A 23,016-nucleotide genomic window follows, 5' to 3' on the forward strand; every position below is an offset into this window, starting at 1 on the left:
TGTGTGGGGGGGTTTCACGGAAGCGGGCGACGAAGACGACGCAGGCGCATCGACTTCGGTCTGTTCAATCCCCGGGTAGAGCCGCTGGTCCCTGCCGGGCGACGAGGCTCCGCGCTGGGCTGCGCTGTGCTCAAGTGCTGCCTCTGCGGCAGGTGACTGGCTGCTCCTCTGGCACTGTGTGCTGCTGGAGCTCAGCTCAGCTCGGTGTGCTGATGTAACTGCTGATCATGTATGTTCCGGTTGTTGTGCTGCTGAAGGTCACAGATAGACTGCGTCGGACGAAAACGATCCCGGTCGAATTCGGGGGTAAATCTATAACACACTGGTTGGTGGTGATGGTGGCTCAGAGGGCTGCTGTCCGTATGTAGTCCGCTGCGGCTGCTGTGCTCGTGGTTCGGGTTGCTGTAATGGGTGTTCGGTCTGGTTCAGTTGTTAGATCCCATTCCTGTCGATCCTCGCGTTGACGTTGCTGTTGTGTTTCTTCTTGTCCTTCTCGCTGGGCCACCGGCTGCTGCTGGTTGTGTGGTTGTGATGGTTGTCAACCCCGCAGGCTCATCCTGCATGTTCTGATGATGATGATGAAGATGATGATGATGCAGAGCGGCTGACAGGAGCAACGGCAGCGGGGACGTCAAGGACGAACCGGGCCGCAACCGGCCGAGTGGCACCGGAGGAGGAGGAGGAGGAGGAGAGGCCGAGGAGGATCTGAAAGGAGCGACTCAGTCCGCCCAGTAGAGTGCTTATGTTATCTGACAGCAAGCCGTGATCACCCATTTACTGTTGCAACAAAAACATATATATAGTCGTATATATAGTCGAAAATGGAATTCAGTCTTTTTTGATAGAACAGTCTAGTAGTCTTCTTTGGAGAGAGAGAGAGAGAGAGAGAGAGAGAGAGAGAGAGAGAGAGGAGGGGTTCGAGTTCGACCTATCCAAATAAATAATAGCCTAGTAAATGATTCAAGTCTTCCTTCGTTTTCTCTGATTCTTTTCTTTTAAAGACCAATTAATGTGGGCCTTATCTGTCCTCTATATGTGGTCCATATGGGTTGGTTGTTGGGTGAGCCCCTGCCTGCCTGCCTCCTCTCCTCTGCTCTGCTGGTTGGTTGTACCACCGGTGTGTGTGTTCTGTTGCTGCTGCAGTGCATGCGGCAAGAAGGATTAAACATCCCCGAGTGGAGAGACTACGTCACGGCCGCGTCACGCTTCGCAACGCTCCGCCCCCGGTGAACGCCGGCCTGCAAAGGAGAGCGCCGCATTGTTTACGTCATTTTTTTCATTATTCATAAAGTGCAGTTGGGCCACACCAGAGCCATAGAGTAAGACAGAGTTACGAAAACTCCGTTCACTTCATGAGGCCAGTGGACAACAAATAGGGACAAGTCCTGGACCGGAAGTAGGCAGAAATGCATTGGAACCAGGCAACAGCCCAGCTTTAATGATCTTAAATCCCTTTATTTTAGATTGTTTTGTTGTAATCGACGTACAACATAAACATTACAGAGACTTTAGTTGTCACTGTACAATACTTTAAAACAGTTGTCATGTTGCACACATGCCTAAAATAGCAGATTATTTGCGCCACCCTCATTGAAAACAATGTATTTCAAAACCAGCTTGTCCCAGTTCAGGCAGGCTGCATGAACAGTGCGAGTGCTCGGCTTCTGCCCCCTCAATATCGTAACTCTTCTATTAGATGGCTCTGGGCCACACCACAGTAGCGCATTGGGCTATACTTTATACTTACTGTCGGTAGGAATGATGATGTAGATAGACAACTTAGTGACTGTTCCATTTTGGACACTCCGAGTAAGGGACGGTCCATACCGTCCATTACATTATTTGGCCTATGGCAATCAATCTACTTCTTAATCTATGCTATCCGGGACTCAAACCACATTTCTACCCCTTTCAAGCAGCATTATAGGCTAGTTATTGCACATGCACATGCATGAGCTCCAGGCAGTGCTACCTGTTATCATCCAGTAGGCCAGCTGTCCTACCCAACACCAGGGTCAAAGGTTAATTATGTCTCAATGTTGGAAGAGATGTGGGCTCACTGTAGGTCTATATTGTAGTAACAGCCTATACCATATAGGTAAAAATAGACCTACTGTTTTATTCATTTCATTTAACTGGGGATCGTGGATTTTGCCGCTTCAAGGGCCAGTCCTCTGTCTTTGTTCCAAAAAGCTCAAGATTGTATGGTTTCCTGAGCATAATAGGCCTATGCTACATTATAGCCTATTCATAGCCATGCATGATGTGTCATTATTAGGCTATTATACTAGCCTATGAATGATACCAGGGGGTGGGGCTAAAACTAGCTACTTCTGGCTATGTGCCACAACTCAGTGTGGCACAACCTCTTTTCACCACACACGGTGGTGTGTGTGGATGCGTTCACTCTATGTGCGTCACTTTACGCACACACAGATCCTGCAGCTAAATATAGCAGTGTGCTTATTGCATACTACAGTATCCGGTAGGCTATATCTGCCAGACAGTCACAGCAGCGCATGTCAAAGGAGATGATTGGATCCTCGTCGCCTGCACTACAACAAAGCTGACATATATTACAGAGTATGGAGACAGACCTTCTGTGTGATCACCCTTCATCAGTGATGGACTGAAGATTATGTTTGATTCGATTATATTTTTGAGGATCTGTACTTTACTTGAGGATTTGTATTTTTTTGGACACTTATGACTTTCACTCCACTACATTTTGTAACCTACTTTTGGCTTCACAATTTCTAGGAAGGAAAAAGCACATTAAAGGGACACTTTATGTTAATGACGTTTAGAACACATTCCTGGGGGTCTTTATGTGTGTAATATGTGGTTTTAGATATTTTAGATTTTAGCAGTGAGCCCAGTGTCTCTGATGTCATGGACACTGGTCTGACTTACTTCCTGGACTACAATTCCCATAATTCTTTGGTGCACTGCTCCTCCTTGTGGATAGGGGGAGGGCCATATATATATAAGAAAGCTAGATGGCTCACCCGCGCTCTGGCCAATGGAGAGCGACGTCGCTATGTGGCGGCCACCTTACCTCGGGGCAGCATAACATTGTGTCTATGGGGCATGTACTTTTAAATAACCATAACTTGCTCAATTTTCAACCGATTTTCAAACGGTTTGGTTTGTTATAAATGTCAGAGACGTCTGCATACTTATATGCTTTTATACGACGTTCATATAAAAAACAAAATTAAGCAGATAAGTGTCCTGAATCATAGCCACGTTGACAACGTTTGTAATAAACCAACCCGTAAATCTGTCAAGATTTGAGCGAGTTATGCCTGTTTTTGTTTGAGCTGCCATTGAACATACTGTACTGTAGTCCCGAAGCAAGATGGCCGCCGGGTGAACTACGTCAGAGACTCCGCCTTGAGCCATCTAGCCTTTATATATGTCTATGGGGAGGGCTGTCTTACTGAGACAACATGGAGTCCAAGGACTGTCTAAAAAGGACGAGACGTGAAGACCGTACGGGCGACGCCATGTTGCTCCATGGAAGGAAAGAAACATGCGCAGTTGAGACCAGGAAGTTGTACATGCCCAAATTTGTGCATGTACAACTTCCTGGTCTCAACTGCACATGTTTCTTTCCTTCCATGGAGTCCAGGAAGTAAGTGAGGCCAGTGTCCATGACATCAGAGACACTGGGCTCACTGCTAAAATCTAAAATATCTAAAACCACATATTACACACATAAAGACCCCCAGGAAAGTGTGTAAATCTTCTAAATGTCATTAACATATATTATTTTAGCAAAAAGGGTGAAATAAGTCCTAATTCAAATATGGTGAACATAGCAGATGCACAATGCTTGGCAGTGGCACACATTACGAGCTTGTAGATATTCTATTTTCGCAGTTGGGAAATCTTTGAATTTGTTTGGAAAATGACCATTTGCACACTATTTTATAGGCTTGTGTAGATTTGGTCCCCAGAGAAAGAAAATGGTATCAATGGTCTATCTAATGCATATCAAACTGGGGATCCTTTTTTAAATTAAAACGTTTGACAACTACTGCTGTAATGGACCCCTTTAGATAATTTAAAAGGTGTCTGATGTGAATATTATGTCAATTTGTACGTATTATATTTCTGCGTTTGTATGTGAGAGTGGTTCTAATGAGGAAGGCACATACCAGACTACAGTGATGTGCACAGGATCAATGTACCATCTGCTCCCTGCTTAACGATGATGGCAGCTTATCTCAGTGCATATATTGTACATGCACAGCCCTGTACCGTCAAGTCACCCACGCAGAAATGGATTACTAACACAAAAATACAAAAATTGCAATTGCTAAAGACCCCTCCACCCCCACAGCTGTAATCGTATTTATAGGCTAAAGATAATAAAAGTCACCTTAATGACCACTGTGGGACCGCTGCCAACGACCATGCAGGCTGTCACATCTCTTTTGGATGACATGAGCGCTCATCAATGTGTGTTTAATGACACATCCAGGCGTGTGAAGCAATGTGTGGCTGTGAGTACATTATACAGTCATCAACACACCCACATTGTTTAACCACATTGACCCTGGCGTCCCGATTTTCAAAACTCGTGTGAAGTGAGGGGCGCCCACTGTGGCTGCCACATGACGTTAGGAGTGGGGTCCTGTTTAAAGACAAACATTAAAAGTCCATAGACTTGGCTGTCATATGACGTCATTTCTAAAAGCCAGACATTGGAGGGCTAGCGCCCCTCAAAAATGTGACGTGTTGTGAGCTTGTCGTCTGCTATTTTCGGTACGTTTTTGTAAGACAACGGCAAACCCCTCAACATAGGATTCACCTCCAGCTGCTGATGGCTTCATTTGGTTCCGGGACTCCTCACTCTCTGTCACCAGTGCACCTTCAGCTGTCAGGGGAGGTAAGAGGACACTGCGCCCCCCCCACCCCCCCACACACACTCACACACTGGTGGGACGGTGCCATCTGGGACCTTATGATAGTGTGTTTGTGTGTGTGTGTGTGTGTGTGTGTGTGCGTGTGTGCGTGCGTGCGTGCGTGCGTGCGTGCGTGCGTGCGTGCGTGCGTGCTTGCGTACGTGCGTGGCGCCTGTGTTGTGGGGGGCAGGTGTGGTGGTGTCCAGGGCCGATGGTGGTGGTGGTGGTGGTGGTGGTGGTGGTGCTGAGCCATCATTGGCTGTGATTAGCCGGTCTGCAGTGAGTGCTGATGGGAGTTCAAATGGGGCAGGCAGGCTGCCAGCTGCTGGCCTCCGATGATGCGTCTGTGTCGGGGGCGGGGGGGGGGGGGGGGGGGGGGGGGAGGCCTGGGACTGTATGGAGGATGGCTGGCGAGGTGGGGATGTGTGTCCTTCCTCTGACTCCCAAAGCCCCCCCCCCCTTCCCAGCTGGCCCGGAGGCCCCTGTTACGTACATGGACAATGTGACACTTAAAGTTGATTATCTAACCTGGGCATAGTTCAACGTCAACGGTTGAATTTCCCACATGCTTTAGTGGTAGCCTAATCTATGCAGCTATTATCTTTCTATGTTACTGTTTGTGTTTTTGTTTTTTGAGGTGTCCAGCTTTCAGGGTTTGTGTAAACACAAACATTGAAGACAAAAGTGTGTAAACACAAAAGTGAGGACGCAAATTGTGATTGGCCAGAATGACTTTTTTTGAGGGGCGCTAGCCCCTCCTATATACAGGTTTAATGTTTGTTTTTAGTTCAATGTTTGTATTAAAAACGCCATTGACAATAAAGATGGTTTAATGTTTGATTTTAGTTCAATGTTTGTTTTAAAAATGCCATTGACAATGAAGGGAAAATGTACGTCATCTTGTCCCTAACACAAACATTAAATGTCATTAAAGGGCCACTTCACCACTTTTCAACCTATCTTCATATAATTGGTCCTCACTAATGTTCATGATAAAATACTACAATGTTTTTCTACTCAGTCTGTGTCACTGTGGACAGTTCAGAAACCTGTCCACCAGTGACATCATCGTTAGACAGATTATTTTTTAAACAAGATTCTTTTGAAAAAATATTTAGATTTTTATTATCGTGAGAACGATGGCTTCCATTTTTGCATTGCAACTTTTCAGGAATAGAAAGCCTGCGGTTTCTATTAGCTTCGATTCCCTATGGATGAAGTCACTGGTGGACGGGTTTCTGAACTGCCCACAGCCCTCCTATGAGACAGACTGAGTAGGAAAGAATTGTGTTATTTATTTTTTTCTTTATAATTTTTATCCCACGATTTTGTAACCCATTTTTCACCCCTGTGTCAATTGTGTTATTTTATCATGATCATTAGTTTGAAGGACCAAATTTGAAGGACCAAAATCAAATCATTTAGCTTTTATATACTCATACGATGTAGCAATAAATAAAAACTTGAATCTTGAATCTATAATGCTGATATAATGACGATTCCTGAGCCATGTGGTCAGGAGCCTATCTCCTGTTTCCGTAGCGTGAGACAGCTTGATGTACAGTACAAGTATAGTATATCCCCTGGACATTATATTCTATGTCACTGAGACTTAGCCCAATCCAATCTTTGATGCTGAATGCCAAGCAGGAAGGCAGTGGCACTGGGCAGGCCTACCATTGTATTATAGTCTATGCCTTGGTATGACTTGGCCGTGGATTGAATCCCAGACCTCCCAATCACAGCTGGGCAGACACTCTAATCACAAAGCTACTGAGCTGGTGGTATAGTGATATACAGTATGTGGAAAATTCACCCCACCCCGAGAGACAGACACACACACACACACACACACACACACACACACACACACACACACACACACACACACACACACACACACACACACACACACACACACACACACACACACACACACACATTGTATTTCCTGACACATATGTGATGTGATAATGAAAAAGGTGTGATTTTCAGGTCACACATGTTATGCACATGGATGCATCCCTGCAATGCCTGCACACACTCACACATACAGACTGGCAGTCGTGTGCTGCACCCGTGATTTAAAACTGTGGCCCGGTTGTGTTAAGACCCGCCCCTGCCAGCCTCTCATTGGCCTACCGACACTGCACGTTTCTGCCCCGTAGTGGGAATGTACGTACGTAGATGGCAGATATGTCCCATAGCTGGGGGGTACGGGTATATTTATAAACACGTAGAGCCCCCACCCTCCAGGTGTTTAAATCACGCCTCAAGACTTACCTTTATTCCTTGGCATTTCCAAGCACAATATGAGATGTTTTCTGATGTTCAATGTGACACTATGTATGTTGTTTTAATGACGTTTTTTAATGTAAAGCACTTTGGTACAACGTTGTTGTTTTTAAATGTGCTATATAAATAAAGGTGGTATGGTATGGTATGGTATGGTATATTTACGTGGCGCAAATACTTACGCCACGTACAAAAGAAAGGGGCATTCCACTCATTTTCAACATTTTACTATATGTCATTAATATACTATATATAATAAAAAAAAGTCCCCCCATTCTGTGTTTCCTAGAACCTTTTTTCAGACCTCCAGTTCTAGGAAACACAGAATGGGGGGACTTTTTCCCCCACATAACAGCTCTAAGGTATATTAATGACATATAGTAAAATGTTGAAAATTAGTGGAATGCCCCTTTCCAGCACATCAGTGAGCTGGATGCAATCCTACCTGGAGGGGAGAGAACAGATGGTGGAGGTGAATGGAACACTGTCCCCCCCCTCCCAGTGAGCTGTGGCGTTCCACAAGGAAGCATACTAGGGACTTTACTGTTCCTAATATATGTAAACGACATGACAGCTTGTCGTTTACATATATCAGCTTGTGACTGCAACTTGTTCCTGTTCGCAGATGACTCGGCACTGCTAGTCTCGGACAGGAACAAACTGCAGGTTGAAAAGGCCCTCAGCTCTGAACTCAGTAGAATCTGCACCTGGCTCGCTGATAACAAACTATCTTTACACCTGGGAAAAACTGAATCCATTCTCTTTGGATCTAATAGTAATCTCAGCAAGGCAAATGGCTTCTTGGTTAGAGTGGGTGACAATGTTATCACACTGAATCTGAATCCCCCCCCCCCCCCCCCACCGCCCACCCCCTTTTCCCCTCACTGTATATGTTTCTTTTCCCTTTTTACCTCCCTTATGATGAATTCCTGTTCTGTTCTTTGACTATATAGAAGTGTCTATTTGTACGTCTCTAAATGTTTTGATGAATTGAACAAGGTGGACCCTCTTGTAAACAAGTGTAATGCTTAATTGGGTCGTCCACTCACAGTTAACAGTCTTTGTATTGAGTTTGTGCTTGAAATGTACTGTAATTCTGCAAACTGTTAATAAATATTTCAATCAATCAATCAATAAGTAGCCGTGCAATAAGCGGGTTAATGTATGGCTGAGTGGTCATTGTTTATATATAAATCACCTTCAGGCTCCGCTGTCTGTGATTTATCTATAAACAATGACCACTCAGCCATACATTATCCCTTACTAATGGCATGCCTTGCGTTGCTGCAGGAACGAGCCGATAGGCAAGTTCCATAAGCAGCGCAGAAGTGATTATACCACAGTTACCCTTAAAAATAAGATATTCGATTACAAATCATATTTTTTTAATGACAGATGTAGCCACTACGTCCCATGTAATCACCTAGCTTAGCTAGTAGCACTGCCTGCGTCGACTGCCCAGCACAGCTGTTTTTTATGTTTTGATTAGGTGATGCTCATTTGTAACCAATCAGATTGCTTCCTTGAAACTACCTGTGGTATAGTGACTAACGAGGCACACTATATCGAGCTGGCTGCCAGAATGTGGTTTTCTGGCTGTATTAGAACCAGACCTGTACGTGCCCGTCGCAGTCGGCCACCGGCCTACTTGGGAACGATGCAACTTGGGAACCTAATGATATACATTGCCATAGCACCCGTTTTAACTGTCAGCCGGTGTCCCACATGGAGATCTGTGTATGTGCCTGTGTGCCTGTGTGTGAAGTGGGCAAACTGACTGTGAAAAGTGTACTTGGCAATCAATTCGGCCCACTGGCAGAGCCTGATTGGTTGAGCCTCAATTGGCTGAGGCAGAGGCTGGAAATTGCAGTAGTAGTAGGAGGGGGGCCAATCAGAGGCAGGCGGGGGCGGGTCTTTACGGTCTTTACCAGGCCACAGCTTTGAATCACACGTGCTGCACGGCTGGTCATTGTGAACACTGATCACTGGTCAATTAACCGGAAATGTATAGTAACCGACATCTAGAACCAATATACTGATTTTTCCCCCCTTTAAATATTCGTTCATTAATTGTAATCCAGGCTAAAGGTTTGAAATAATCGTGATTCGAAGTCGCATCGGCCAGTCCTAGTGTTTCACAATGAGCAGTCATGGTGACCAGCAGCTCAGATGAAACAGGTACAGTATAGGCTGTGAGCAGCAGGATTCTGTGGTGCTGTTGGAAGCACTCCCACTGCTTCTGAGCCAGGATTCTGTGGTCATCGCCATGCTGGCTTGTGGTAACATTTTTGTCAAAATTCCATTTTTGCCATGGACAGACAAAATGAGTGGACAATAATATTACCAGAAACACATAAAGAGCTAGCCCTGAATGACCATAACAGTGCTGTAACTCTGAGTGTACAAATGGAACCATTTTGTACACTCTCAGAGTTAAGGGGGTCCTTTCAAATAAAGCATTTGAGATCCACTAGTATTGGTTGATCTCCTAATATGCCATAGTGTCATATTCTGAAGAAAACATGGAGACATGACATTCAACAATTGGGTCTCATGATCAAAATAAGAACATTATAATGGTGTGTAGAAAAGACAATCTAAAATTTGCCACAGACAAGACCAAGTTTTGCCACGACACATCTTGTCCGTGTACGGACAAATTTGATGACTGTGATTGACTGTGCTGGAAGCACCTGGCCCACTGCTTGTGTTGTGAGCCAGGGTTCTGTGGTGCTGCTGGAAGCACCTGGCCCACGTACTGCTTGTGAGCCAGATCACATTTCATGCTGTTTGCAGAAGCACCTCCTCCACTTAGCCCTGTCTGAGAGCATGTCCGACACACTGCAGCTGCCGTTGTCATAGCAACAGGTAATCTGCATTTCCTTTTGTCTATTTGATTACTCTATTTACCCCCGCCCCCCCTCCCCGTGTGTGTGTGTGTGTGTGTGTGTGTGTGTGTGTGTGTGTGTGTGTGTGTGTGTGTGTGTGTGTGTGTGCTTTAAGGGCTAGGTAGTGTTGGGAGGGGGGTGCATTGATCTGCCCATCCTGTTTGACAGACCTGTCTGTCAAGTGTGACGAGTGTATTGTGATGAGTGGGGTGTGTTTAGGGCTGGGCGTATATGAAAATATATCAAAACCGACATGTAGAACCGATAACTGACTTACTGTAATCTTGCTCATGGGTTATTCGAATAATCGAGAACCAGATTGTATTTAAAAATGTAATTGATTTTTTTATAATCAACTACATCGATTAGGCTAATTAACCACTTAAGCACTGTATTATTTTGCAGATCTGCTGTTTTTGCTTACAAATAAAACAAAAAGAATAAGGTCATATCGTAATCGAGGCAATAGTGAGAAATGGTGATAGTGATTTGAAGTCATATTTTCAGCACTAGTACGAGTGCATTCCAAATGAGGCATGTTCTCTTCTCCCCTGTTCCTTCCTCGCCACACAGGAAGTGCGTCTCTCAGCCACGGTACTCAGCACAGAGCTCTTATTTCATGGATGTCACTGTGCTGAGAGAGGAGAGGAGCTGTGGGGGGGTACTACCTACTTACTGTAAGTCAAGTACAAAAGTATGAGCATCGTCTATTCATACTTAGGCTATTCGACAACTGCAGACCCACAAGCTCACAGCGCTTTGTGATGCAACGTGTTGTGAGCTTGTAGATCTTACATTTTGCTAAACATTTTGAAGATAAGTGATTCATTAATAATAATAATCTAAACCTGCAAAGTATACCAGTAACTAAATCTCTCAAGTACATGTGGTGGAGTAAAAAGTACAAATATTTGCCTAGGTTTAAAGTATGAAGAAATGGAAATACTCAAGTAAACTTGAAATTGTAATCAAGCACAATATTTGGGTAAATAAATGTACTTAGTTACTTTACACCACTGGAGAGGAGCAGTAACGCTATAGGCCAGCTGCTTACATAAGTCTCAGCCATTAGGCAGAAATGCATGCAAGTGCAACAAAATCATATTTGTGTGACACAGATTATACTATTTATTCTTCTTGTGTACCAAAGGTCAGCCTATCTGTGCCTGGGGATCAAATAACAGGCCGCCCGTGTTTGTGTTTACCTGAGGAGTTGATGTGGTATTATTGGTTTGTTTAAAGTCTTTTGGGCGTTTAGTGAAAGGCTACGGCCTACGGGAGGGTTATTGTTGTGATCTGCAGCCGGCGTGGCCTCCAGGACCGAGATGTCTTTGTTCCACTAAATTAGCCCTTTGTTGTGACTCTGTGGCCTGAATGGCTCTCTGTGTCACTCACTGATAAAGCCCCTCTCACACACACACACACACACACACACACAATACTCGTGCAGATTGTAGGAAGGCAATTTTATAAATACCATTTGACCATCATTTTAACCCAAGCCTGAGTGAGTTATTTTGTGGGGAACCGGTGAATTTGTTTATCAAATTCTTGGCCCTTGGAAGTATAGTAATATAAGTATGCACGCGGAACGCACACACGCACTCACACACACACAGTAAGCCAGCAGTAACAATGTTAAAAGCACATCAGATCGTGGCCTTACAAGCAGATTGTCACACAGCACCCTGATGACCTTATCACTACACTCCAAACGGCCCTCCTCAACCCCCCCATGAGCAACACCTTTCTAATTGTACAGCAGCAGCAGGCGCCGCTGTGGAATCAATCAATTCAGGTTCCTCCTCCTCTGCGACTGGTATCATTTGTGGTGGGTTGGAGGGGCAGCAGCAGGCCTGGTATCAGTGTGGAACATATTTGCATTTTATGGCCCGCAGCAGAATGCTCGTGTGGACTGATTGGGTTGCAGGCTGACAGGGCTGGCACTAGGGTAAAAGGGATGCTCACATCTGTCACGCTTTGCACAAATATTATGAGAGAGGAAGGGACGGGTCGAGTCACTGTGGTGGACACTAAAATCCTCATTTGAACACTCACTGAGTTTCAGGAGTAAATATTTTCATCATCATCTATGAAGATTTTAAGATTCCATATTTCAAGATTCTTCAAAATCTTCTTCAAGATTCTTCAAGATACAACATTCTTTGGTTTGAACATAATGGCATTAATAAGGAACAAACAAAAAAAGAATAGCAGCAATAAAGAGAATAAGAAAGTATGTACAATGGTCAATTGTTCATCGTAGCAGACTTTGAGGTGCATGGTGGTGAAATTATAAGGTAATAACCACTGAACCATCTAACCACCTAAACATTGTGAGTACCGCAATGTTAAATGGGCTCTTCTTACCAAAATGTAAAGAAATATTGAGGTGCCTGTATGCGAAATGAACACTATGGATGAATTTGACTGTGTGGCTGTACATTCAACATAGGTTCCACTGGCCAGTGGCCACAGTGATCTTTCATCATTGTTAATAAACATCACTGTGTCATCTCTGTTTCTCTCACTGTTATCAAGAGGTTACTGTTGTTACTAATCCCATCCTGCTATTCCGTGTGATTACCGACCATCCATCACATCTGTCCAGCTGCTAAGCTATATGGCTCATGTGTGTGTGTGTGTGTGTGTGTGTGTGTGTGTGTGTGTGTGTGTGTGTGTGTGTGTGTGTGTGTGTGTGTGTGTGTGTGTGTGTGTGTGTGTGTGAGAGAGAGAGAGAGCGAGAGGGAGAGAGAGAGAGAGAGAGAGAGAGAGAGAGAGAAAGAAAGAGAGAGAGAGAGAGAGAGAGAGAGAGAGAGAGAGATAGAGAGAGAGAGAGAAAGAAAGAGAGAGAGAGAGATATCGAGGGCCTTATCTTCGTGTCAGGATAGATTTCCTCTGCGTGCTGCACAGAAGCCAGGGAGCTGTTGTAACAGCAAACATGAGCAGAGCCTACAGCGCAGCACTCTCCATACATGCGTGCTTGCATGCATGCGAGATGACGGCAAATAATGCAACAATACAACTTTGGTGGGGCAATACGCTTACAAAAGTGTGCATGTGACTGTGAATACACATGCATGCATGCACGCATGCATGCATGCACGCACGCACACTCACTGACTCACTGACTCACTCACTCACTCACTCACTCACTCACTCACTCACTCACTCACTCACTCACTCAGACACACGTGTGCGTGCGTACACGCACACAAGCTGCAGGCAACAACAGTCACAACAAACGCCAGTATCTGTTTCAACAAACAAAGGAGATACCTGCCTAGACAGACAAACACACATGCGTGCACAGCACACACGCGTACGCTCAAGCGCATGCACATGCACACACATGCATGCACATGTGCGTATGTGTTCTGTTTCAATCCATGAAACACCAGCCATACACTGTATTCAATCATTATATAATGCGATTATTATTAAGTAACACAATTAGATGAGTGTGTGTGCACATGTCGTGCGTGTGTGTATGTGTGTGTGTTTCCATACATTGTCAGAGGGCATCTGAAGTGTCCCCAGAGCGGGGCTCCAGCTGCGGGGTCAGAGGTCAACGATGACAGGTGTCCCCGGGCTCCAGATGCCTGATGGGAAGGAAGGCAGCATGTCGTGTGTGAGGACAGCGGTGACAGTCCTTCATCATGTCAGTCATTAGCCTCCATCCATAGACACTGATTATGAACTCATCTAGGGGTGGCAGATGTACTCTGGACTGGGCTGGAGAGATCTAAGGCAAGATTAAGCCAAAGTACATAAAGACTTTGTACAGAAATTATACTTTTACTTTTACTTTTACTAATAAACTGATTTATTACATGGCTTGGTTGAATGCTTGATTCTGATTGGTCAATCGCTTAATTCAGCGGTGAGTTATCTCATGATAATGACCGCTCCGCTGTATAATGACCGCTGCCTAATCAAACCCTCTGAGCACCACCAGCTGCGCCCCGCTTGATTTACTGCCGTTTCCAACATAACAGCCATGTAAACACACACACTAGTGACACACAATGTAATTTACAGCTAAACATTGCTCTTAAAAATGTTTTTGAAAACATTTGAGCGAGAAATAGACGAAGCAGGACCCCAAAATGGATTCTATTTGATCAACTCACTTCCTTGTTTTCCGACAGTGCTGCAGCCCTGCAGCTGGGCAGACGCAGCCAGCGCGAACTTATGGAATACTTTTTGTGTTGTGTTTTGGGTCAATGTATTCATTTATGTTAGTTAGCCATGTAATAAGCGGGATAATATCTGGCTAGGTGGTCATTGTCGGGAGATAATTCACCGACAGGGAGTTTAACCTCCCGACAATGACCACCTAGCCAGATATTATCCCTTACTTATTGTATAGTATTGAACACACAGGAGGGACCAAAATGGAAATAAGCCCTCTGGCCTTTTTTGTGTTATCCTTTTTAACATTATTGTCTCCACCAGGCCGAAGGCATGGGGAGAGTATGTTTTGCAGTTTTGCACTCCGTCCGTCCGTCCGTCCGTCCGTCCGTTCGTGAACAGCTAATCTCCGGCACCGTTAACCCGGTCGATGCCAGATTTTGCACACACACTCCCTGGATGCCAACGATGAACCTCTGCCCCAAAATGTCCAGAACAGCCTGTTATAGCGCTACCAGGAGGCCGACTTTTAAAAAACATTTTTTTTATATTACTCCTCCAGATTCTGTCCAAAAATCCTGCAAATCGTTACACAATATCTCTATAGTCATGTGTTCAAGATGGATCTGTCCGATATTTCATATTCCATCATAATTGGCCCTTTCAAAGTTTGCAGGATTGGCCCTTTTGAAACAAAAAGCCTCAAATCAATTTACGTGAAATCTTTCAGTCTTTCCTACTAGGCTGAGGAATATATCCCACCCTTTTCACAATGGCCTGTTATAACGCCACCAACAGGTGGATTTTAGCAAAACACATTTTTGGAACAAAATGCCTTAAATCATCCAATTGCCATCAATGGTGTAAGAACATGGCCCCCTTTTCACATATGCCTATTATAGTGCCACCAGGAGGCCACAACCTGACCTGGCCTGGTGGAGACCTGTGCCCCGAGTGGCACTTTTTCTAGTTATAAACTATACATCTGCACTTTCTGCAAACTGCTAATAAAGTATTCAATCAATCCAAAAGTTGTATGACAAATCGCCAAAATATCTGATCTACACACTCCTAACACGTTGCATTATGACGTGCTGTGAGCTTGTATTTCAGATATTTTGACTATTTTGTTTTAAACTACAAACTTACACCTATGCCGAACCGCCGATCCGAGAGATATGCCCAATGCCCATTAATGTTGGGTTGAATCACAAAAGACACATCTAATAATACATGTATGGTTTCTGTTGTGTCTGACATCAGTGCTTGACTGACACCAGCCACGTGGTTAGAAAGTGGCCAAAAAGCTTAACTGTTGAAGCCCAGAAACTAATGAATGAGTTCATTCAATAATTCATAATTTATTCATGTATAGATTTTGGAAGCCATCGTTATGCAAATTGGTGTTTTTGAAATCAATAAAAAAGGGACAAACGTCACAAACATACAACAAAGGGACAACAGTCTTTTCTCATTGGCTTCTGCTCAGTGCAGCAGCATGAAACAGCTCATGCCAGCTTATTGTTTGTTTGGTGATCATGTAGATCGTCTCCACAAATTCAGAGGCATCTACACTAGATTGCATATTTCTGTTTATTGTATCATTCAAAGTCAAATGACCTTCCAGTGCATAGGACCATATTATGTTTAATCAAATCAAGTCAGTCAAGTTAATTTGTCATTTCACACCGTGTAGACTCATCATACTTCACATAGAAAACCAATCCAACTAAATGCAAGCATTATACAAAGAGATACACATTGCCAACACTACCCATCTACCACCTCCCCACACACACACACACACACACACACACACACACACACACACACACACACACACACACACACACACACACACACACACACACACACACACACACACACATTTATAAACCCACCCCATAAAACAAATGATTACAAGACCCCCACAATCTCTCTCTCTCTCTCTGAGCATATATGATTAAAAAGCAATGGACCAAGAACTGACCCCCACAGTAAATGCTAAATTCATCATATTTGAAATTACCCAGAGGCACGGGGAAAGCAGGGAAAGTTCTGTCTTTCATGTAGGATGACAACCAGTTACAATCGTGAACAGAATTTAGAAGGCTATTAATTACTGCAATTTATCATTATTAGCAGTATACATTAGAAGTATTTTCTCGATTGCTTAAACACAAAAACAAATCACACCCATGTGAAGTGAGCAGTGCCTTTTATCATGATGATGACATACATACAGTATAGACCCACATGATCTCACATGACGGTAACCACAGTAACCATGCTGCTACGGACTAGACAGTAGAAACCCAAAGTAACATGCGCACACAGCGTGCACACAGCGTGTACACAGTGCGCGCACACACACACACACACACATGCGCGCGCACGCGCACACACACGCACACACACACACACACATACACACACACACACACACACACACACACACACACACACACACACACACACACACACACACACACACACGCACACACGCACACGCGCACACACACACGCGCGCACTTTTTTTTTTTTTTGTCTGCAACGATATATGCACTATATTCACCTGTCCAAATAAATTGTTAATTTCACTATTATGTATCAACAATCAAATGCTCTCAATAATAATAAAGTAGCCTACATCACAACCTAAACTCATGGACCACAGATGCAAACGCTGGCCCCATGACCCACCAATCACAATCACACAGGGTCAATAAATAGGGCCTAGAGGCCTGTCCATGTGCTTCGGAACAATGGATCCTCCTAACAATGCCCAAGCAAGCCACCCTGTCAAAGTGGGTCCATACAAAACACCACAGCCCTTTTAACCATTTAACCCCTATATACTTCACTGTACAACAAATAACGTAAATAGCCGATGTACCAGCTCACAGCGCTGTAAGCTTGTACACACAAATGTAGTTTTCCCCTGCTAACTGACATGGGGAACATAATTTTGATATTAGGGCCTGATGCAGGACCTGAGATGATGAGAACACTGATGCTGAGAAAACTGTATATTTGCTGCATTAGGAAATAGGAATTAGGAAATACTGTAACCTAAAGCGTTTGTATTTTCCTTTTCTTTTTTTCCCTGTTGTTCGTGGACTCTTCCTGACATGTTTTGTCAATGTGACAGATTTCAAAAGATCTGTTTTATTTTATTTTTATGAACAGTATGTAGGCATTAAAGAGGTATTTGCAGGTATTGTTGTTTTGAATTCCTCTATAACACTTTCTGTGGAGCCCATGGGCCCTATTGTCGTCCGTGCTGAAGAAGGCCGAACTTGGTCCTCAACCCCTTAATCTGGCCTACAGAGGACTCGTCGAAAGCATCCTGACCAGCGGTATCACCCAAGCTGAGAGAAAACCGCTGCAACGAGTTGTCAAAAGTGTGGAGAGAATGATTGGATCAGACCTCCCTGCCATGGACACAATCTACAGACAGCACACATGTCTTATCTGCATTCTTCTCTGACACTTTTTTAATGCTGACCCTGGGAGCTTTGATTGATTGATTGATTGAAATATTTATTAACAGTTTGCAGAATTACAGTACATTTCAAGCACAAACTCAATACAAAGACTGTTAACTGTGAGTGGACGACCCAATTAAGCATTACACTTGTTTACAAGAGGGTCCACCATGTTCAATTCATCAAAACATTTAGCGACGTACAAATAGACAATTCAGTGGGGGGGGGGATTCAGATTTTACAGGGGCCAGTTTCGAATTGCAGCCGTCCGTAGGTGCCCTTTGAGAGCGGTTTTGAAGGAGTCAATGGATTCACATGTCTTAATGACTGTTGGTAGGGCGTTCCACATTTTGGTGGCATAGGAGCAAAAATAATTTAGTCCCTTGTTTGTGCCGAATCTGGGTTGTACATGGTTTGTTGCACTCCCTCTGGTGGAGCTGCGCTCCAATATTTCCTATGCACTTGTGCAAATGGCAAAAAAGTCTAATCTATTCTTATCCCTAAACTTCTTTGCCTTTTTTACTAATTTGATTTTTTTTAATAGGCCTAGTTCAAATAGCCAATCTACAAGTGTAGATGTAGATCGGCTAGTTGAACAATTTTAAAATGTTTTTTTCCCCCAAAATAGTAAAAAAACAATCATACCTGTGACCTGTCTGAAGTTTTCGGAAAACCGATGGAGAAATGGCGCTAAAAATCCGAAAAACGCCGTGTGCAGGGACCTAAAGCATAAAGATAATTAAATCACAACCTCACATGACAAACCAGATTGAACGACTCTGATAACAACGAACGTTTACTTGTCTTTGGCTAAACAATGTCGCCATCATGTGGTGAGCTTGGAAACATGCTTCGTTATAAATCAAAGTGCAACACGTCCACGTTGCGCATCATAACAGAGGGGATTATTTATTTCTATTAAAACTCTCCAAACTTAATTTAACTCCTCCAAACAGACCATACAAGACACCGTGAAAACTATAAAGAAACAAAATACCTATTTATTTAGTTGTGACTCTCCTCTGATTAGTGAGTCCACACAGGTGCATCGAATTATTGACATGTTACACTGAAGTCTCTCAAACAAAGTTTACCAAATTACCACTGTACATTAAGTCATTAATGGTTAGGGGATCTTAGTATAATCTGATCGACAGAAGGAATTGACTTTAAAGAAACACGTTTGTTTTATATCAAATAGGCCTATTGGTTCATTTTTCTAATATTCTAGCCCACAAAAGAAATCAGGACCATGCTTCAATTTTCGGACCGCGTCGGTCAGGGGCAGGGGACCTTAGTATAATTGCCTTCAATCGGAATCGAACATATAAAAAACATGTGATTTTTGTTTGTTTACCCTGACCAAACAGGCGCTGATTTCCAATGTTTACAGACATTCAGAATAACGAAAAACAGGCCTGGGTTCTGTTGTTTCATTTTAGGTTTAAAAATAAAACATGATATTTTCTGTTCTCTCAATTTTATTTTGAAGAGAAAAACAAGAAAATATCTGACCCAGTAGAGACGCTCTGGTGACGTTTTGTTTTGGAGGAATAGAAGAAGTTCTTCCGGGTTGGCGTGAACATGACAACATGGGGGCGCGCTCCAGTTCGGTCTCTATCCTTTATAGCTCTATGGTGTAAACTGAGTCGGGTAACTGTTTCTGTGAAGTGATCTATTTATTTTGTATACGCGTGTTGTTGCTCATTGAATCTCGATTACGATTCCGGATGGTTTTCAACAGGCTCTGATCTTAGTGTGGTGAGGTCCAGTCATGTTTTGGACGTCGGTTTTGGCTGTCAGCAGAAGTGGACTAAAGGCTGTACGATTCCTGTCTAACATTAGTGTGACTGTGAACCTATCCAACTCTGTTCGGACCAATGTCACCTATATCCAGGGCCAGAGCCCCGAACCTCGCATCCGTGAATACTTCTATTACATTGATCACCAAGGACAGGTGACTGATGTTGTCAGTCACACATCTCTCACTGCACGAGTGCATGATCTTGCTAATTTGAACATGCGGTTTCTTTTAAGTTTAACACCTTGATCATGTTCTTCGCTTTACAGCTGTTCCTTGATGACACTAAAGTGAAGAATTTTGTCACTTGCTTCAAAGGTAAAACTAAGACCTCACACATCAAAATGCCACATGGTTGACTTGACAACCTAATATGACATGCCCAACGATCATTTACTGTTGGGAGTTGGGACGTACTGTATGTTTACTGGAAAGCCCTTCCACCTGACATGAATCAGCCTGTAAAACCATTCAAAAACATGATTACCTCAAGCTGACCATTTAACCCTCTTGAACAAAACATGTGTCACGTGCCTTGAATTAGTTTACTCGGCTTCAAATCTAAGCATGTTTGAGCCCTAATACTGTGCAGGTTTAAGTATGAAGTTGTTAATAACTTGTACCATGACCATGCACTTTATAGACAAAAGCAGTGCAACAGCAGTAATAATACTGCACCTTAATACTAATATACACATCTCAAACACCCTCACATACAGTAGTCTCTCAACACCAAATGCATCTCAAGAGATTTTATTTAAGTAAAAAAGCTCTTCTGAACTTGAGTGTGCTTACACAGGCTGTATTCACACATTTCACAGTGTGGTTTGGCAACCTGACATAACTGCACACTGCTGCAAAGGACTAGCAGCTAAATCCATGGACCCAGAACTACCGTGTACAACCACAATTGTGTAACATGTACATCCCTCACTGTAATAAGTGATAAAATATGAAACTGTTGTTTTTGTTTTGTTTTTGTTAAAATTATACTGCTGTGTTTGTTCAATAACAGGGGTCTCCCCATCTTTCCAGTTCAGAGAAAATGTATGGAACTGTTAACACACTGCTAGAGCCTTGTATCATAGTTTTCCTAGGTTGTGTGTATGAGAGAAATAGATATTCCCAGGATATTTGGCAGGATGCATCATCATTTAGAACAGATGGCCCATTTATCATCTTAAGTGTTATAGTATTCCAATTCCATGTTAGCTCATTATTTGTTTCATCATTTCAATTTCACTTGTTTATCCTGTATTCTGCTGTATCATTTCTCTCTCCTGATTGAATTAAATTGGTATCCCAACCTATTATTTTCTGTTTACTAAAGAGCTGGAGAGACAGGGAATTCCTTATTACTGAACACACACACTATAGCAATGATTACTATCACAATATAGAGCAAACGCACAAGAATAACACACCTTTAAGGACACTAGTAGCCACCCTGCTCATGTTCTCTTCTCGCTCAGAACATCAAATCACACTTGTTGTCAGTACGTTTTTTCTACAGCCAGGTGACAAAACCATATGCACTGCACTTGTTGTATAATCTATTGTATATTGCATATAATGAATGACAATGTAGGCATGTTTGTGATGGTGTGTCCTTTTGTTTTAAGGCAGAGAGAGCCAGAGCACAAGTATGGCATTGTATTAATAAAGAGTAATACATGTTTACAAGTACAAGTTTAAGTTGAACTTGATTGACATTCAACATCAATAATATACACATTTTCATTGTCTTTCCAGATAAGAAGTTCCTGGTCTTCTTCTTTAACCGTTTGCGTGTCAATCAGAGTGGGAGGTACCAGGAGGACTTCCCCTTCCTGTCGCTGTGTGGGCGGGAGAGAAACTTTGTTCGCTGTGATGACCAGCCCCTGGTATTTACCCACCTGTTACAGCAGGGGTCTGGGGGATCCGCAGGAACACTGTCCTACTGTTGGGGAGGAGAGAAGCTGTCAGTGCCATTCCGCCCAGAGGCCCTTTACATGCACCCAGCCAGTGGACGGGTGTACCACCCCTGCTCAGAGCAGCTGGGGGGTGTGGGCCTGGTGAGGTCAGCCCTAGCAATCGAGTTCAGCTCTTCCTTCATTTACCCTCCGGATCAGAGCCAATCGGGGCAGCCGACACACTTCCTATGCGGAGGGCAACAGCTCACACTAACCAATGAGCTTGCAAGTTTCTTCCCCAGGGAAGAGGAGGACTGGGGGGGAGAGGGAGGTGCAGGCTAATGTAGCAAGTGGAAGGTAGCAGTACTTTAATTTGAAAAGAAACTTTAAATGTATGGAACAAATGTAAACACACTGCTAGAACCTTGCTTGCTGGGTTGTGTTTGGTGTGAGAGAAATATATATTATTCACAGATTTGGAATGATGCATCATTTAGAACACCTACATATGGCTTACACAGTAAAAAATAATTAATAATAAATGTGATGTGACAGCACTTTTCAGCTGAGCTGTCTATAGAAAGGATGGTGAAATACATTGAATCTTCAGATATGAAGTCCTGCAAGTGTTGCAAGTTATACATACAACAGGAGATGGATTAAAATCCTGTCCAGAATAATAAAAATCACACCCATGTGAAGTGAGGAGCGCTCTTATCAACGTACATCATCATGACATAAAATGTTCCTGTTTGTATGTAGTATTTTATGTTGTCTGTTTTTTAATTGGACCTGAGTCTGAATTAATAAAGTTAATTTATTGATTGATTGATGGGACGCAATCATGTCACCCTCCGGGGGTCCTGGCTCCTGGGATGCAATACTGTACTGTAAACTGTACTCTAATGTCATTGAAGTAGGACTCATAAAATTTCCCTGGGACCCATCTAAAAGACCACCCCTGGGTCCCGGGACGCATTACACTGAAAACCTATTTACATCACTGCTATATGGAGCCATATTTGTGAACTGAAATGTTTTGGGTGAAATGTTAGTGGTTCCCCACCTAGTCTGGATCAGGGCTCTTTGAAAATATTGAAAGTGTTTGTGGCACTGGCCCACCCATCTGACCACTTGAGATGGTCAGATGGTGGGCCGCATGAATGGATCAATGGAGCTAACATAGTATAGCCTACTGTAAATTCATATTTATCAGAACAAAGAACTCATTTTCCCCCCCTAAGTTTTAAAAACTTTTACCCTTTTTTTTCATTATTTTAAGAATATCATTAAAATCTTTTTTGCCAATTATTGGGTGCCCACTGGCAATATCCTCATGGCCCACAGGCCCACCCACCACAGGTTGGGAATCGCAGTGCAGGTAGACAGGTTGGGAGAAGGATCTCAAGCTCAACCTGGGGGCCTACTTTGACAATGACCATCCTGTCAATGAAGATGGCCACCTCAAGTATGAAGAAGTCTAGTTGTTCAGCTATAGGCCTACTTCTTCATATAAACAATTTATTCATTTTTCTCAACTAGCTCAGATAGCTGGCTGCTGTGCTGGAGGAGTTCACATTTCAATACTGAAGACAAGTGGATATT

At 43.4% G+C, this 23,016-nt stretch overlaps 2 protein-coding genes across 3 annotated transcripts in view; one reads left to right on the forward strand and one right to left on the reverse strand.

Moving 5' to 3' along the window:
- cpeb2 (cytoplasmic polyadenylation element binding protein 2) overlaps positions 1-786 on the reverse strand; it is a 34,108-nt gene extending 33,322 nt beyond the window's left edge. For both annotated transcript variants that reach the window (XM_079504865.1, XM_079504864.1), the window contains exon 1: positions 1-786. This exon is cut by the window's left edge and continues 537 nt beyond it. The gene's annotated coding sequence lies outside the window, so the exon portion shown is untranslated.
- An 18,494-nt stretch (positions 787-19,280) lies between these two features.
- LOC306925793 (UPF0598 protein C8orf82 homolog) lies at positions 19,281-22,241 on the forward strand. Its single transcript, XM_079504869.1, has 3 exons — positions 19,281-19,675; positions 19,789-19,837; positions 21,272-22,241. The coding sequence occupies exons 1-3, from the start codon at positions 19,493-19,495 to the stop codon at positions 21,751-21,753; spliced, it is 714 nt and encodes a 237-aa protein (XP_079360995.1). The 5' UTR covers positions 19,281-19,492; the 3' UTR covers positions 21,754-22,241.
- The last annotated feature ends 775 nt before the right edge of the window (positions 22,242-23,016 follow it).

This window comes from Electrona antarctica (assembly GCF_951216825.1).
Source record: "Electrona antarctica genome assembly, chromosome: 7".
In the NCBI taxonomy this organism is placed as follows: domain Eukaryota; kingdom Metazoa; phylum Chordata; class Actinopteri; order Myctophiformes; family Myctophidae; genus Electrona; species Electrona antarctica.

Excerpts from the sequence above, each read along its gene's own strand:
- LOC306925793 (XM_079504869.1), top strand. The coding sequence starts at position 19,493 with ATGTTTTGGACGTCGGTTTTGGCTGTCAGCAGAAGTGGACTAAAGGCT. Across the intron at positions 19,676-19,788 it reads ACATTGATCACCAAGGACAG|CTGTTCCTTGATGACACTAA; the intron begins GTGACTGATGTT and ends TTCGCTTTACAG. Across the intron at positions 19,838-21,271 it reads TTTTGTCACTTGCTTCAAAG|ATAAGAAGTTCCTGGTCTTC; the intron begins GTAAAACTAAGA and ends TTGTCTTTCCAG.